The sequence below is a fragment of the Sparus aurata genome, chromosome 2, assembly GCF_900880675.1.
Source record: "Sparus aurata chromosome 2, fSpaAur1.1, whole genome shotgun sequence".
Taxonomy (NCBI): domain Eukaryota; kingdom Metazoa; phylum Chordata; class Actinopteri; order Spariformes; family Sparidae; genus Sparus; species Sparus aurata.
Window position 1 is genome coordinate 27,625,523 of NC_044188.1, and position 16,737 is coordinate 27,642,259.

The 16,737-nt window shown below is 42.2% G+C and overlaps 1 protein-coding gene across 2 annotated transcripts in view; it reads right to left on the minus strand.

The window, feature by feature from the left end:
• Positions 1-3,201: 3,201 nt before the first annotated feature.
• Positions 3,202-16,737, minus strand: part of pik3cb (phosphatidylinositol-4,5-bisphosphate 3-kinase, catalytic subunit beta) — a 56,893-nt gene continuing 43,357 nt past the window's right edge. For both annotated transcript variants that reach the window (XM_030395507.1, XM_030395498.1), the window contains 16 exons: positions 16,395-16,649; positions 16,164-16,260; positions 15,920-16,050; positions 15,539-15,589; positions 14,405-14,593; positions 13,552-13,673; positions 13,102-13,245; positions 12,895-12,994; positions 11,868-12,064; positions 11,651-11,760; positions 11,366-11,444; positions 9,490-9,657; positions 9,275-9,398; positions 9,041-9,186; positions 6,935-7,067; positions 3,202-4,958 (listed from right to left, as the gene is read on the minus strand). In XM_030395507.1, the coding sequence (XP_030251367.1) occupies positions 4,821-4,958; positions 6,935-7,067; positions 9,041-9,186; positions 9,275-9,398; positions 9,490-9,657; positions 11,366-11,444; positions 11,651-11,760; positions 11,868-12,064; positions 12,895-12,994; positions 13,102-13,245; positions 13,552-13,673; positions 14,405-14,593; positions 15,539-15,589; positions 15,920-16,050; positions 16,164-16,260; positions 16,395-16,649 (2,184 nt within the window). In that variant the 3' untranslated portion in view covers positions 3,202-4,820. The remainder of the gene's footprint in view (positions 4,959-6,934; positions 7,068-9,040; positions 9,187-9,274; positions 9,399-9,489; positions 9,658-11,365; positions 11,445-11,650; positions 11,761-11,867; positions 12,065-12,894; positions 12,995-13,101; positions 13,246-13,551; positions 13,674-14,404; positions 14,594-15,538; positions 15,590-15,919; positions 16,051-16,163; positions 16,261-16,394; positions 16,650-16,737) is intronic.

A 16,737-nucleotide genomic window follows, 5' to 3' on the forward strand; every position in this document is an offset into this window, starting at 1 on the left:
CTATGTAGGATAAACATCTTCAGTACACGGGATAGGTCTTTAAATCGCATTCCCAACTCGTCAAATACCGACACTTTCCCCTGGTGGCTGACCCCGACCTACAATCCCAAAGAGAGAGGGAATAAGACACACAAATCAACTTTCTTACAAGTAGGAGCTGTAAACAACATTTTACATTTGACTCGATCTGACACCACTATTCAAACTTGTTGTCCTTTTTAGGAACAATGCTGAGCCTTTTCACTCCATTTATGTCTCTGCAGCATCAAGTAGCAGAAAAATCAACCAAATAAAAACAGCTGAGCATTAAAAAAAAAAAAAAAATATATATATATATATATATATATATATTATTTCAGTTAATTTAACTTAACCCTGTAAGACCCAAATATAGAAAAAACCTAAAAAAAAGGTTGTTGTTTTTTTACCTTTCAGATGTTGTTGTACGAGGGCCTCTGATGCAGAGATGGAACTGTTTGTTTGTTTTTTAAGAAAAATGTTTATGTATGTTTTTAGAGAAATGTTGTAATATTGCGACATTGGGCTTAGTTGGGAGCAGAATTTCTGTATTTGTCTGAACAACAATCAAGAACAACTAAGGGTTCATTTGCAGGGTTGATTGCTTACTTAGCCCCATAAAGGTGTATAACATTAATAATAATCACACATTATTCATATTTTTTTCTTTTCATGACTGACTTTCATTGGTAGTGAAAGTCCCAAAAACACTTCTTGTCCACTGAAAAGCAAACGTGAACACCACACTTGCTGCGTTGCATGTTGGTGTATCCTTTAGTGCAGTGTCTGCAGCGTCCCCTCCCTGTCTTTACTGGGAAATGCGCAACTAGGTCCTTGCGTACATCCAATGGGAGGTGTGCACATCTCTTGGATGGTCTCTTTTGAGCATTCAGAGGGCTTCCTGATGTCACTGTCTGTGTTGCTGGGCTGCCTGAAGATGGTCGTCCTCTTTTTGGAGTCTTTGGAGTGCCCGAAACGGTCGAGGATGGTGTGCCAGAGGATGTACATGTACCAGCGACAGGATTTGATGGGGAACTTATATTTGGCTGTAAATGAGTCTGACAAATCCACACCTCCCATGTACTTGTTGTAGGCACCATCAATGTAAGGCCTCTCAACCTCAATGTAGGTTCTGGTGGCTTTGTCCCAGCTTTGAATCTTCTGCACAGGTTCAGGTCCAGCTAAGGATGACACAAGTGTGAGTCCCCTGTCGTCAGACCATTTGACAGCACAGATGTTGTGATTCCCCTCCACTCTGACGTCATCGCTTCCTCTCCCCTTTTTCTTCAAGCTCTTCTCATCTACAAGGTTACAGTTGGGCAGGCGCACCTGCCTGGCTGTTCCCATGTAACGAATTCCCCGATCAAGGAGCTTCACTAATAATGGAACACAGGTGGAGTAGTTGTCCGGCTAAATTTTGGAGTTCTGACCTTATGGAAGTGTGGAAGCAAGCTTCATCACAACATCACCTCACCATCCAAGTTCAGATTTGGCTCGTATTCTGTTGACGCTGCCTTGGTAGACATCGAAGTCACACATCATGCCAGAGATTCCAGTTCTCACCCACACTTTGAATCCCCATGGGTTGGGCTTGCCTCGCCTCGCATATATTGCTTGATGCTGCTGAATTTCCCCTTGAACGGAATCATCCTCCCATCCACAGAGTTGAGCTCTTCTGGTACCACCTTTAGGCATTTCCCTCTGGCTAATGGCTTAGCCTATGTCCCAATCACCAGCCTTTTAGTCACACAATACTGCCTTTACGTGACAATACTGCTTGTTACGCTCTCCAATTATCATACTAAAGGGAAAACATGCATACCCCCACTTGCATCCACACCCCACGTTCCCAGAACTGAATTGTCTATAGATATCCTCTTTGTGGACAAAATCATTTTTTAAGTATTTTTTTTGGCCTTATTTGATAGGTCAGCTGAAGAGGTGACAGGAAACAGGATGAGAGAAAGAGGGGGAGTGACACGCAGCACAGGGACCCAAGCCAGGAGTCGAACCTGGGTCCGCTGCAAGAAGCCTCTGTACATGGAACACTCGCTCTACCAACTGAGCTAAACGGCGCCCCTAAACCAGTCAAATTTGACCAGAACACAACACAAGGGTAATATGTATACTGTCCATGTATAAAGAAAATACTCTATTCGAGACAGTGGTTTAGTGGAGGGAATACAGCCTGTTTGTGCCCACTGCAACAAGCCTGCTATTTTGACTACCACACTCACCAAGTGTTGTAGAATTGCAACAAATATATAACAAGCTCTAAATGAAATTTGATGAATCTATTCCACAATAACTACATATGTACATGTTCTAGACATTGTAATAACAAAAACAAATGTGAAAGACATTTGACTTACTTGAATCTGATGAATTTAGTCCAATGAAACAAAGAGATGTTGAAACCTTGAGAGGTTGTGTGAGTTCATGGCCATTAGGTGGGACTTGTAAACAAATTTACTATCCAATAGCATTGTGAGACTGAACAATAGGACCCAATGACTATGTAAATGTGGTAAAAAATAAGGTTACATTGTTTTTTAGGATGGCTAAAGGTAACATTGTAATTTTACAACAAAGAGTGTTACAGGGCTAAGCAATTGAGACTGGGTAAAATGTTTTGAAAATACCTGGACCGGAGAGTTTTCAAACCGTGAGCGAGCATTTGTTTTATTTTCTCTTATGTGTGTCAGGGTTAGGATGATACTTTATGTCCTTGGTCAAATCTAACATCTTCAAATAAAGTCCTCAGTGTGCTCTCACTTGTTTAGTATTGTGCATCCCCAATACTGAGGTGTGGCCTTGAATACAAGGTCAGTGTGTACAGATTATTTAGTGAGGCTTTACACTTTAAGATTAACCTCCTGTGACATTAAAACCGTACCTTGGGCCAAGATTATGTCATTTGTATACATTATCATCTTCGCCTTGAAGCAGGGAAATTAAACTTGATAGCTCTGAACTAATTCTGTCGACAATAACTTTTCTATTTGTCAATGAGGCTCCTTTTTAATTTCTGTTGCACATAAAGCAGGCAAAAATAGCTTGGAATATATTTCTGAACCAGAATCAGGAAGATCTCCCAACTGAGAAAATATCCATGCTGCTGGTGGGTGCAGCAACACAACCCACATCTAGAATCCCAAAAAAAAAACAGACTACAGGCGGAAATGCAGCGCGTTGGAAAATAACTTTAATAAAACTCCTATGAAAACAAAAACCAGCAAAACAATAAAAGCCTGTACATTTGACAATATCCAGTGTCTGAGACTTTTGAAGGCTAGTGGTGCGAAATACAGCTGCATCACACATAAACCGACAGAGAGAAACCATTATAGGCTTAGGCCCTGGCCTAAGGTTTTATATAATAGGATATGGTTCATATACTCGGATATTGCACGAAAATCAAACAGAGATGCAGATGCTGGGGAGCACCTTATGTCAAAAACAAGGAAGTAGCTTTGCATCGCAGTGTAATGTCCCTACTGATAGACCCTGCCCACACAGGCCCCAAACTCCGCCCACACCTGCTCGTATAAAAACCAATACACTTAAAAAGAGAGCGGCACGTATTTTCACATTCAGTTCAGAGACAGATAATTAAAAACACAGTATGAACAACAGAAAGACTAAATGTTGCTTTTCGTTTTGGTCCTAACATGTTAAAAGCATGAGTTACTCCTCGGTGAGTTTATTCGTCATGGTTGCTAGCATGAAATGGGATGGCGCTTTTAAAGGCTCACCTCCTTTTAGGCTTTAAGATAGGTTGACTCGTGATAACTCACATCTGATAAAACTTTGTCCAATAATGCTCTTGATTTGACAAAAATAAAGTGTTTAGTTCATTTAAAGACTATCTTGAAGTTCTCATATATATCTTTCTGCAAACATTCCAGTGTTCAATTGTTCAAATGAAAGTGAGATTAAAACAGCGGACCAGAAGGCTCAGGGCATCTTTTTATCTAATCAATCCTTCTCTATCATCGGTATTTCCCTCGTACAAGTTTTCTCTGTGGACTAGTAAAGTAGTCTGGCACATCGATGTCTCATGATACATTTTTGAATGGCAACAGAAAAAGAAAACTCATAAAAAATACAATCTTCCCGCAGTTTTGAGGCACACTTGGAGCGGCGGGAGCGAAACAGTTAAGATGCACTTCCTGTGGGCGTTGTGCACATTGTTTTAAGACATGGGGGTCAGACGTTGTTGTCCTTTCCTTTCTGCGCTTCCACACCCATCTGTTATCTCAGCTGTACTCCAAACAGTTCAGGGGTGTGGTCATACCATGTCCCCCTTCAGAGTCCATACAGGCCGAGTTTCAAGTCCATCTTACGAAATTCAACCACTCCAATACACGACTATCGTTGTCAACCCACCCCGTAGGGAGAGTGTGGGCAGAGTAGGTGCTTCACTTCCCTTCCTTTGGCTGTGAGCTCCATCAGCTGATGTGCCTGTGCAAAACTCGCAACGACTTTGCCCACCATGATTCCACAGAAATGTCAGGAGACCGTGAATTTGGATTTTCAGGAGGCACCATGCTGGAGTGATGCAAGGCGAGGGGGGATACAGGAAGTAAGGGTGCAGGCTGACAGACCAGTTTCGTAGGAGAGTAGGTTTGAGTCTTCTCATGGTTGGGATATTCTGCTAGATTCCCTTCTTTAAACAAGGTTGGCTTTCACCCCATCTCCTTGGAACACCTTTGCCCTCCTGCGCACTCACACACTCCTCCACTGTGTCCTCATGGTTCCTGACCCCTGGCCTTCCTGGCCTTCCAGGGGTCTGAGCTGCTCTAGGAGCGGTTGTCTTTGGCCACATTATGGGCCATCCAGTTGACTTTGGTTGTCCAGCTCTCTCTCAGGGCTTCGTCGAACTTCTGGCGGAACTGTTTAAGTGCCTCGTCGTCGGTTTTACCCAGAGCCAAAGAGTCCTGAGGAGGGAAGGTTTGAAGCAAATGAGGGGGATTAGTCGAGAGGGCAGATGAACATGCAAGTGTGGAGGAAGTAAATGAAAGGGGCACAGAGTGTGTTTAAAATGGCAGCTAACGAATAATGAAACAATATAACAATAATCTACTTAATCTGAACTATATCAATATGCAGTTTCTCCGAAGCAACACATTGAGACACAGTAACTGTATTTCTTATATCCTGCTCTCTGCGTCATAATGTCCATAAAAGTTTTTAGCCATCATTTCTGGTGGTATACATGACATAATGCATTTATTAGCAAAGCTTTCTTAGACCTATAGTCAATTTTATTACAGTATTAAGTAGGGGTGGGAAAAAATGTCGATTCTTCGATGCATTGCGATTCTCTCTAGAATGAGTCTCGATGCAGATGAGTTAATAATCTGAATTTTAAAACTGAAATTAGTTCCCTAGCGCCTGCTGATTCTGTGCTGTACACGCATGCACACCGAACACACATGTGCAAGTTGTTTATGTTTGAGCGGCGGCAAAATGGCTGCAATGGCTAGCACCAAGCCTATAAGACCGGCACCGACTTCTTTGAAAGCTACTGTATGGCAGCATTTTGAGTTCCATGAAGTCGAGGGGAGAATTGACAAGACCTACACAGTTTGTAAGGTGTGTGGGACTCAACTTAAACACTTCGGCAACACGACTAATTTGAGAAACCACCTTGCGCGATACCACCCAGAGTTGGGAGAGAAACAGCGACCTGTTGCAGATGCCAGCCAGAGAACTATCAGGCAGGCGGTGGCACAGCTTCAACCGAACTCTGTGAGAGCATTGCAGATTACCAAATCCATCGCGAGTTTTATTGCATTGGATTTAAGACCAAATTCAGTTGTGGAGAACGTGGGGTATTCGGACGATAATACAATAATATGACCCTGATACTACCTGCAGAGGCGGATCAGGGCAGGAGCGAAATTTTACCCCTCGCTGCCTCCGAGAGATTCACACTGAGACGGAGGCTGAGAATTGGCATACTAAAGCCGCATCCAAACGCCAGTGTGAATGGGGCTAAAACAGAAGTTTTGGACACTTTGATGAAAGCGGGTAGGTTAGTAGCCATGTTTTTGTATGAGAGCTGATACATAGGTCCATAATTTGTTGAAATGCAAGCTGCATTGAATATTGCATTGAAAGCTTTTTTACTATTATATAGGCTACAGTATACTGTTTTTCTCTCAGGGATATGCTCATTGCCTATAACAGGAGGATTCTGTGATCATAGAAAGTCATATCTATTTGTGACAAAGAAAAGCCTTTTCTTTAATAAAATATTAGAGAAGGTAATTAATCTGTTGATTTGTTTTAATGATCATCACAAAAGTAGGAAGTTATTAGCAAACTCAGATTTAATTATTATTTTTTTAAATCATGCATGGAAATGTACACAAAAAAATTGTTGCATCGATAATCGATTAAGAATCGAATCGTTGACCTCTGAATTTGTATCGAATCGAATCGAATCGAATCGTGAGGTGCCAAGAGATTCCCACCCCTAGTATAAAGACAAGACCAGGTTCACAGGCTGCAGGTGAGCCTATCATGATTGGGTATGAAATGGTCATCCACAAGCCAAATGGTGTGGGCAAATAGTCCAAAAGTTCAAGAACAACGTCAAAGCAAAGTATATGCAAAATACAAAGTTTGACAAATTGAGTTTGGCATCTTTTTTTACATCTTGTTTAAGTGCACATCATTGCTATTAATAACTTCACACTCTATTTTCTTTCCACCCAAAGCTTTCTCTTTGCAGAAGTGAGGTGCCAAAAGGGTTGAAGCTGAAGAAATACAGAAAACACACTAACATAACATGTACCGTAATAAAGTGTGGATGTTTCTTTGATGCTCTGAATATCAGTTTTTCCCCCCCAATGATTGACATCCATTTTTTACATGTATAAACCCGCTGTGTGTGCCTGTGTGTTACCTTTAAGTACTGGATGTCTTTGACTGAAGTGAGCTCCGGCAGTCCAGCAGTCAGCATGAGGGCAAACAGTGTGATGAATAGGTTCCCATTCTTCCTCAATATTAGATAGGCCTCCTCACAGTACTGACGGAAACTACAAGAGCAACATAGACAATCACAGCCACAGTTAATCACTCCTGGATTTTGAATCTTTGTGTTCATAATAATAGACGTGGTGTTCTCTTATTAGTGTTCTGAATTATGCTGTGTCATGCCTGTTTTTTTGTAACCAATGTACGGGCTCCAAAGGGCCCTGGCTGCTGACGAACATGTTACAATATTTCTTTAAACATATCTGCAGATCTATGGTGGAAAAAAAAGGATGAGAAACGTGAAATGAAAAAAATATTGTGGGCGACAAACACTTCCTTTATGTTTTAGGCCAACCATGCTTTGACGTATGGCATTCTGACTTTGTGTCAGCAAATTAGGTGGTTTCAGAGTCCTCATTACAACCACTGACTTTGCAAGCTACGAAACCTAAGTAATCAAAATGTGCATGCTAGTTAAATAGGTCCTCTATAGACAGCTCAGTTGTTGTAATATATTAAGTAATCAGTGGTGAAAATCCAATGTAGACATCTCAAGTACATACAAACATACCCAGGTACAAAAGATAATGTTTTGAATAAACTGTCAGCCTTTGTATAGAGGGCATACTTCCACCCTGGTATTTCTGCTTCACAACATGATTTGTACACATTTTCACCGTTGTATCTGATACAAGATGTACCCTTTCTTGAACCCACACATACCACAGCTGACGTAGCAATTCACCACAACTGTCTGTTTTGACAGCTAAAGATACTCGAGGACTGATGCATGTGTAGCTGATGGTCTCATACCAGGCAGGAGATGCCACCAACACCCAGCTGCTAAGCTTAGTTGTTAGATAAGCAGCTTCAATGTCACTTGTTCATACTGAGTTTCATATAAAGCCATACAGCCGAGGCAATTAATAATGTAAAGACTTGCACTTGCTTCAGACCATTAGTGAGGATAGTTCATGGACACATGTTGATAACAATCCAACACTCAACACCATCTCAAACTCACTTTGGCATGGCTTTGGCAAGGCTACACACATGAGAGCATCATACATTTATTTAAATAAATTATGAGCCGTAGTAACTTCAGCTATCAAAACAGTTAATGTTACACAGGAGGACACGTCTCCGCATGCATACCTTCCGACAGTAAACTTAAAAATGAAGGTCATAATAACACAGATTACTGTAACACGGGTATTTCCACTTTCACAACATGACGTGTTCCCCCGCTGTTATTTCACTGATAAACAACGTTTGCTGTAGCAACACTGCTTCAAGACACACATCTGTGGCACACCACAGCCTCAGTAACAAACACACGTCTGTACATTTCCAGAGTCATAATCAGTTCAGTGATGATATATATAAGCTTGTCATCTATATCTGGGAACAGTAACTCACAAATGTAGTTGCTTTGAAAAAAAATCTACAGTATGAGAAAAATAATGTGTCTTTTGTCATCTGAGTAATGTCGAATATATAATTATTAAATAAAGACCAATATCAGAATTTAGCAGAATGTTTCACTTGGTATATTTTCACTTGAGGCAGCAGTCATCATTACACAGTGTTGCTATAATTGATCTACCTTTTGTAGAAAAAAAGCAACATCATCAAAGATTTAGTTTATGGATCCAGGGAGAGTTGACTATAAAAGGGCAGGTTTTGCATTCTAAAGTCGGGTCTAGACTAGTTTTTATGTATATTTCATCAGAGAACATTTCTCCCTGGTAAAACTTGATGTTCATCAGTGCCTGAGCAGCTACTGCCGGCTGCTGGTGGAGGAGGATACTGCACGGACAAACTCACATAAGGTTTGATTGTGATCCTCTATGTCCATGCATACATCCTGTGCCTCTGAAAGTCTTTTCTCTCCTTAGGCCTTCAACCCTCATTTGGTATTTATACTCTTTCATCTCAGAAAATTACTGAGCGCTCTTCATCCACTCTTCCCAACAAATAAATGTGAAAAAAAACACAGGGTGAAGATAAAAGGATAAACTACGGGGGAACAAACCTGCCAAACTTCTCAGTGTATCCCGTCTTGCCCTGCTGTATGACGTGGATGAAGTCGTGAGTGAGGATGAAAGGTACGCGCTCTCTTTTGATGCCAAACTTGGACTTGAAGTTGCCCAGGATGTGGCCAAAGTCTATGTGGAAGAGCTGACAAACAAGAAGGCCAATATGTGAACACTGTTAAAGAATTAGAGACTGGATAATTCATACGAATAAAACAAACCGCCCGTCTTACCTGTCCGGTGCTGCGGACCATGATGTTGTCGCTGTGGCGGTCTCCGATGCCCAGGACGTAGGTGGCTACACAGTAGCCTGCACATGACAGAGTGAACTCCTCGATGGCTCGATCAAGAGCGTCCCTGTCGATACAAAATATACAATTTATACACTCTTACTCTCTTCTAAGTGGTGCCTTTATTGCACTCATGTAATCAGCAGGCAGCATCTTACCCAGAGTTTCTCTCTTTGAGCCAGTTGAGCAGAGCATCCTTGTTGAAGGCGGCAGCTGCTGCCACATTGCTGCTGGTCAGCTGGATGTTGGCAATCGTGTCGGCTGATGAGACTACCTCGATCAGCCCTGCCCGGTCGCCTGTGGCTAGGCAACCATACGGTACGATTCTGCATGACATGTACATGAAGAGAAGAAACGAGCTTAATGATTTTATTGTGCATATTTCCATCCTGGGCTGGGCGACATTGCGATACATATCTTGATATTTCAAAATCTCCCCAAGAGACAAACTGTCACCGTATTGTTTTAATCAAATATCGATATCGATAATGCAACAGTATTTTCGGGATGACTGTTGGTACTTTCAAAAAAATATTAAACATGACATTTTTGATAAATAATCATTAGTAATGTGAATATAATGACTAAGAGAGTAAAGGCCAGTATCAGAACAAGTAGAGCAGTCTGGTAGGATCAGAAAATGGCATCACTTTGAAACCTTTTAAAGCCAGGAAAAGACTTATGGCTTACCACAATATAATAATGATAAATGATGTCATATCATTGTAACAATATTTTCGTCATATGTTGCCCTAATGCAAAACACATAATCCAGTACTTTCACTTAAACACTTGTTATATAATTTTAACTTTTGACCTTTACCAGGGAAAAATATGGTTAACATATATTTTTCACAATCAGTAAGTCCGGCAAATACTAACCACTAGTTTTTAACGAATGCCCCATTTTGGATTTGGTTTACTCTTGAAATACTCTACATACACGTTTAACGATCACATGTATTAGTAACAGTTTCACAGTTATTTCAACATACAAATGAGAACAGTCCTCAATAACATGAATCAGAAAAAATCTTTGCAACATGAAAGCAAAAGTCTGATTTGGGTCATCGAACAGGCAGTGTATGCACAGCTTTGTGTGTGCTTCTGTGGATTCAGTTCCACTGTTGTGTATTCATTAGATTAAGATATTAGGCAGAGGGCTATTTGCAAGTTCATTCATATCTACTCCCCTGGGTGCTATTTCCTTTGTCGGACAGTACCATATGGCGGTTATGTGATGGCACGCAGATCAGCCGGATGAATTATACGTTTTCTTATTCATGCACTTTATCTTCTTCCTTCAGCCCACAAGATGGCAGTAGGTTGGTACAGGATGCAGAATTTCATGACCTGGACATAGTGACCCCCTAAGTCTTATGAATCAGACAGCCATGAGCTCAAAACACACTACACTTTTAGATATCATTTTCAGTCTGACATAGATTTAATGGATACCAAATGCCCTTACGGCATTTCCTTCTCAACTTGGTAGGTGTTGAGTAACTACAAAAATCGACTACAGCCAGCCAACAAGTACGGGTACGTGTGGTAAAATCAGCTCGAAATCACAGAACAAACTCAAATCGAACACATCATAGTGGTTTAATTACATTGTCCCTCCCTTCATTCACAGTGTCCCGTCACTGTGTTTGAACTCTGAACTGCTGTCCCTGTAATCCGAAGCACCGTCCTCAAGCTCAACTGTCAAAACAACCCCCTCCACTGCCCAGCTCCAGATGTGTCAGTGTATGACGAAGGGAGAAACGGGGTTTGTAAAAGTGCGAAAGTGTGGATTTGATTAGGATGTAATGCAGTTATTGTGTGTGTGAGTCTGTGCGGATGAATGTCGAGGGCGTAAGAGGGTTGGAGGTCATACTAGCATGGGGTAATTTAGTGTATCCCCTCCTCTGCTGCACCCCACCAAAGCTTCCCCTTCCCTGCAGAGAGCAGGAACAAACAAGCTCGACAAAGTCTGATAGTTTAACGGACACGCACGCACACGCGCACAGATATTAGGCCACAAAAGCTCACCTGAGGTCCAGGTTAGCCTCCTTCCAAAGCCGATCCATTAACCTCAAAATCTGGAGGGTCAACATGTCTTGTCTTAGGTCTGCGGAAAGGGGAATAGGTGAGGAAAAGATATGTTTTAAAAAAAAATTTAAAATGTGCTTCGAAAGGCAAAACATTACTTAACAAATGGAAAGTGATTTCTATCCCTTATCATCATGACCTGAATGTATCGCTACTTTCCTCCCTCCCAACATCCTTTCTCTTTCATCTCACACCTCCGTTCCCCCGTTCTTTGATTCCACCTACCATCTCCATTCTTGAAGATGATTCCCAGTGTGTCTCCCCCCAGCAGCTTGTTGTTGTAAACAATCCAGAGTGGCTTCATCTTAGAGTCCATGTACCGACACTTCTCTACACTGATAACATGAGTAAAAAAAGACAGTGAATTTCACTGTGAAACAGAGGAGAAAAAGTACAATCTGATCCGAACCTTGGACCTGTGATCATAATACTGTTCTCTTACTTGATGCCAGACAGCAGGACATTGGGGTTTAGAGGGGAGTACAGGTCTGACAGAGTCTCTGAGTAGCTGATCTGCCTCAGACAAGTCATCATGGCCTCCTTAGTCAACATTGCTTCCTTGGTCTTACTTCGAGCGTTCTTGATGGTTCCCAGCTTAATGAGCTCGTTCACCGACTTTAGCTTACTCAGGGCCTCCACCTGTTGCAGAAAACATAAAGAATTTTTTTGATAATCCCTGTTTTATCCCTCCTTAAGCAGACTATGTCAGCAGTGTGCGTGCTCTTCCTAACAGGAAAGTGGCCAGATAAATGTCAGGAAGTAGGAGGAAGCATCCACAGGAGGAACTGTCAGAATCAACAGTGTGGAGGGCAAAGGTTAGAGGGCAGGAGGGTGACGCTGCTGTCACTGTGACGGGCTAAAAATACCATAGATCGAGTCCTACTGGGGATCAGCAATAGACTACAACTGTTCTGTTTTTTAGGTACTAGTAGAGTCTGAAGGATAGCTATGTCATGTATCGTTTTTTCTGACGTCTCATAACCTTCCCATTTCAACAGATTTCCCTTCGACCTGGTTTGTGATGGGCGATAACAACCTTTTAACTAATGGGTTGATACAATAACAGTGTCACTGGTCCAGATTGGTTGTAGGTCTTACAGTTGGTCTGGCCAGCAGGTCTATCCAGTGAAACACACCAGACTCAAGGAGCACAGAGTGTTTCAGTGCTGATCAAATATTAATCAATACTATTCTACAACATTTCCTTTTTCTCATCTTGCTTTCAGAAACACATTTCAGGGAAATTGTTTAGCTGTAACTTGAGGAATTTTGCAGCCAGGCTGCCCTTTTTGGACAAAGCACCATCCCAACTCGCTGCTCTGACTGGTTGTAGCTCTATCCAATTACGTCCAGAGGCATTTTGTCTTCACTATTTGTAATGCCGCTTGGAAACTGAAAATGAACTGAGGCATCCCAGAGTCTTACATGATAGTCTAGAATGTGTATTTGTTTGTTATTGTGACACATACCTGTTTCTTTAAAACCTCAATATGAGGGATGCTGCCTCTACAGTAGGCCTCCAGGATGAGGGCAAACTGGACTGAAACAGCTGGCATGTGGATCTCTGACCTATAGAGGGCAGCAAAGAAGAGAAGGCTCTCAAGAGTCAACCGATTTCACAAACAGCCTCCTTCCCTTTCTTTCTATGTACACACAGGCCACGTGTCCATACACACCTTAGGTGCCAGAAGAGGAAGTGTCCTATCTTGCGGTTGCCCTGCGCGCGCTCCAGCAGGAAGTGGGTGAGGGCGCAGTCATAATAAGGCTCATAACGCAACACCTGCACCAACTGTAGCAAGTACTGAGACAGCTCCTCATTACTGGTGAAGGGAGAGAGGAAAAAAGAGAGAGAAGCATGAGAGGAGAGTGTTCTAGCTTTCACGTTTCTTTCATTTCAAAACCAGTAGCTTGATTTCAAAGGATAATGTGCTTCTGTCTCTCTTTAGCAGAAGGAACAAAACAAAGCAGAATTATCACCTGATAGCAAGAAAGAGGGGGAATGTAACAAAGTCTGATGGATTGCAGTGGATGATGATATGAATGTAGAGGCTTGAAAAGATGAGTAAGACAGGAGAGGGCCACTGTAATGTGTAAAACCGTATGTGGGGGTGGATACAAATGTTTACCTCATATCACGCAGACAGCGCACAGCGTATTCTCTGACATACTGGTCAGGGTAGTTGAAGTCCAGAAGCTCCAGAGCATCTCTGGGACACAGTTTGGGCCAAATCTGAAGCAGTGCCTGGAGCTGAGAGCCACACAGACAGATACTCAGAAATGTGCACGCGGATGTTTAATCAGAGTAACATACATACAGTCCTGGTGTAGTTCAGTGAATAAAATGTTTATTAGAAACCACACCACTGCGGTTAGTCTGACAGGAACAACAACTGTGATCAAGATATTCCTTCCGGTAAACAAATGTAAGTTGTTCAGGTTTGAAATGACTGTCACAGGTGTTTGTTTCATGTGTGCTGTGATCAACTGGTCTCTGCTGCTAAAACACAGTACAGGCTGAAGGCAACAGCAGTGTGTCTCCATAAGTAACATGCAGTGTAATGTAACACCATCTATGTAGAGAAGTTTGTTTATTACTGAACCCAATTTTAGTTGTATTTAGCTTTCTGAGAGCATTTCATTAACATACACCTAAAAAAGATTTATTCTCAGGCAGGTTCAATAATATCTGATGGTGAGGCTAGTTTTCTGTCAATTCAACTTTAACATCACATCTGACGAAGAAGAGGAACAAGAAGAAGAGGGAGCAAGCATGCTTTATAATCCTTCGAGGGAAATCAAATTCAATATTTTTTTCAAAAGCACACAGTTTTGAATCAAGTCTGTTTTTTTAAAAGCTTCTAAAAGAAGTTCAATTGGTAAAACTACTTTTATTTGCATTTATCCGTGGTGTCACCAAACTGTCGATTGAAAAGAAGTGACTGAACTTAAAAAGATAAGCAGCGGATATGCTGCCCTAACCTGGGCCATGTCCTCATGTTTGCTCCACTTGACGGAGAGTAGCAGCTTGGGCAGCGACTGAGGGAAATTTTCTATACAGTCGTGGCGTAGTGTCCAGATCAAATCCTTCTCGTTTTCACACAGCTGAGAGAGTGCATCGCGCTCCATGATCTCCTTCAGCTCTATGTGGAACTTCTTACCACCGCGAGTCTGAGAGAAATGATGAGGAAGGAATAAAGGTTAGTTTGGCGGGGCAGTTTGGCAAAGAGAAGGTAAAGAAGATGCAGCAGAAAGGAAGATGAGATGATGAAGCATTGATGAAAGAAAATCGGAAGGGCCGGGATGCGACAGGAAATGAAATGATGACGACGAGCAGCAGCAGTGACTGTGAAGAACCACAAGATGGCAGGAGTGCTTCAAAAAGTTGTAAACTACTTTAAATTCAATTCAACATAATCAACATTCCAAGGACTAAAACAGAAAAGCCTCTGCTCAGAAAAGGGGTTGGAAATTGTCTGATTCAAAGCGGACACATATGCTTTAAACCAAAAACCAATAAAATAAAGGTTAAAGGTAAAAACGTGCTGCAACTTTGATTATAGAGAAATAATTTCTGAGGAAGTGCGTGACTCTATGAACGGATAAACATCTGGACATTCAGTGAAAAATAGACACTAAATTGTAGTTGGTGCAAATCTAAGGTTTCAGATACACACGTCTCACATTAAAAGGGGTGTGTTCAGGCATGCCTTCAACATAACACAGGATTACGTAAGTGGCTGTAACACGCCCAGCAGTAGGGTTTTAGTTGAGGGGCGGTGAGACAGGAAGACGTAAAATTAATCTGATTAGAGTCTTCAGTTTTGAAGGGGATTGAAATATTTTTGCTGCTACACCCTGACAAAGTGATAACAATGGGTATCCAAGGCAACAAGCTGTACAGGCCGATGTACATGTGGTGTGTCTGTGTGTGTGTGTGAGTGTTAAAAGTGTGTGTGAATGGGGAGAGTCAGAGAGCTATGATGCAGCGTGTCTATTTGTTACAGGCCCACTTGAGACAAATAATTCACTTTATCTTTACCCGATTTGTCTGGAATGTATTCTGAATGCATTTAGGCATGTTCACATAATTATCTTCATTGTATATGAGCTCACCAAGGGCACGCAGTCATTCGCTTTGAGGATCTCTGCAGCTTTTTCCAGTATCTGCAAAACAGAAAGTGAGCACAGTTTGAGTGAACACACACCGAACAAACACTGCTCATCAGGCGGGCTGAGCAAATCTTGACCCTCTATTGCTAACAACCGCCACTTGACCATAATCGCTTGGTACCATTATGAAGAGCATTTCGCCACAGCAATAACAAACTCAACTGCACTCGAGTCTTCCGAGTCTAAAAAGGCCACAGAGGTGTAATGCTGTCATCTTCCTTAAAATATAGTCTGAGAATGGCACCATCCTGAAACGTTTGTTGTGTGCGTTACTAATTTATTGGCCCACAGGTGCATTTCTATGAGTAAGACTGAGTGTCTTACCTTGTCAAAGGGAGGAAAGATGATGGAATGTGGCGAGTACTCTGGGAAGTGGATGTGCAGCGCTGTAGCGTTCTCAGTGTACGGGTTGGTCTGAATGGTTCCTATGGGATTCAGCATCTCTTCAAGTTCATCTGGTTGAGACACACAGGCACGCATGAAACGACATACATGCATTAAGTGCAGCAGTGGAGAAGCTCCTTTAACCTTAGTTCAACTGCATTCGTAGATATAGAGGGGTGCATACCAGGAAAGGAGGACCAGCAGTGCAGGATGAGTTCTCCGGTCTTCAGCTGGCCTTTGTAGTCAAACACCATGGTGTTGACCCAAGCTATGGGGTAGTGCTGTATCACACAGGTCAAAGATAGTGAAATGAATTTTTTAGTTAAAGCTGGTGTATATGTGTTACTGTTTCTGTCCTTATTTAACCCACTGCAAACTGCAGACGGCGTGGGTTTGTGCACAAGGCTTCTCTTACCACTTTCCCTGCTTTGCGGATGGTCTGGTATTTGTTGATGTGAGCATTTTTGGTGGACTTCTGCTTCTTGACCTTATCCATGACGGCATAGATAGCAAAGCAGAGGCGGGTCATGCGCGGCAGGTCACAGACGGAGATGTCAAACTCCAGCGTGCTGTCCTTCCACGTGTGGTCTGAGCGGCCACTGCTCTCACTGCTCACTGCCGGCTTGCACAGAAGCTCAGTGCCATGGAAGAGCCCCGCCCTCACCTGGACCTGTGTGGGTAAGAGGCGTCGTCAAGGATATTAATACCATACCCATCTTTTAATTTGATATCTATCTAAAAAGCCAGCCTGCTCAAAG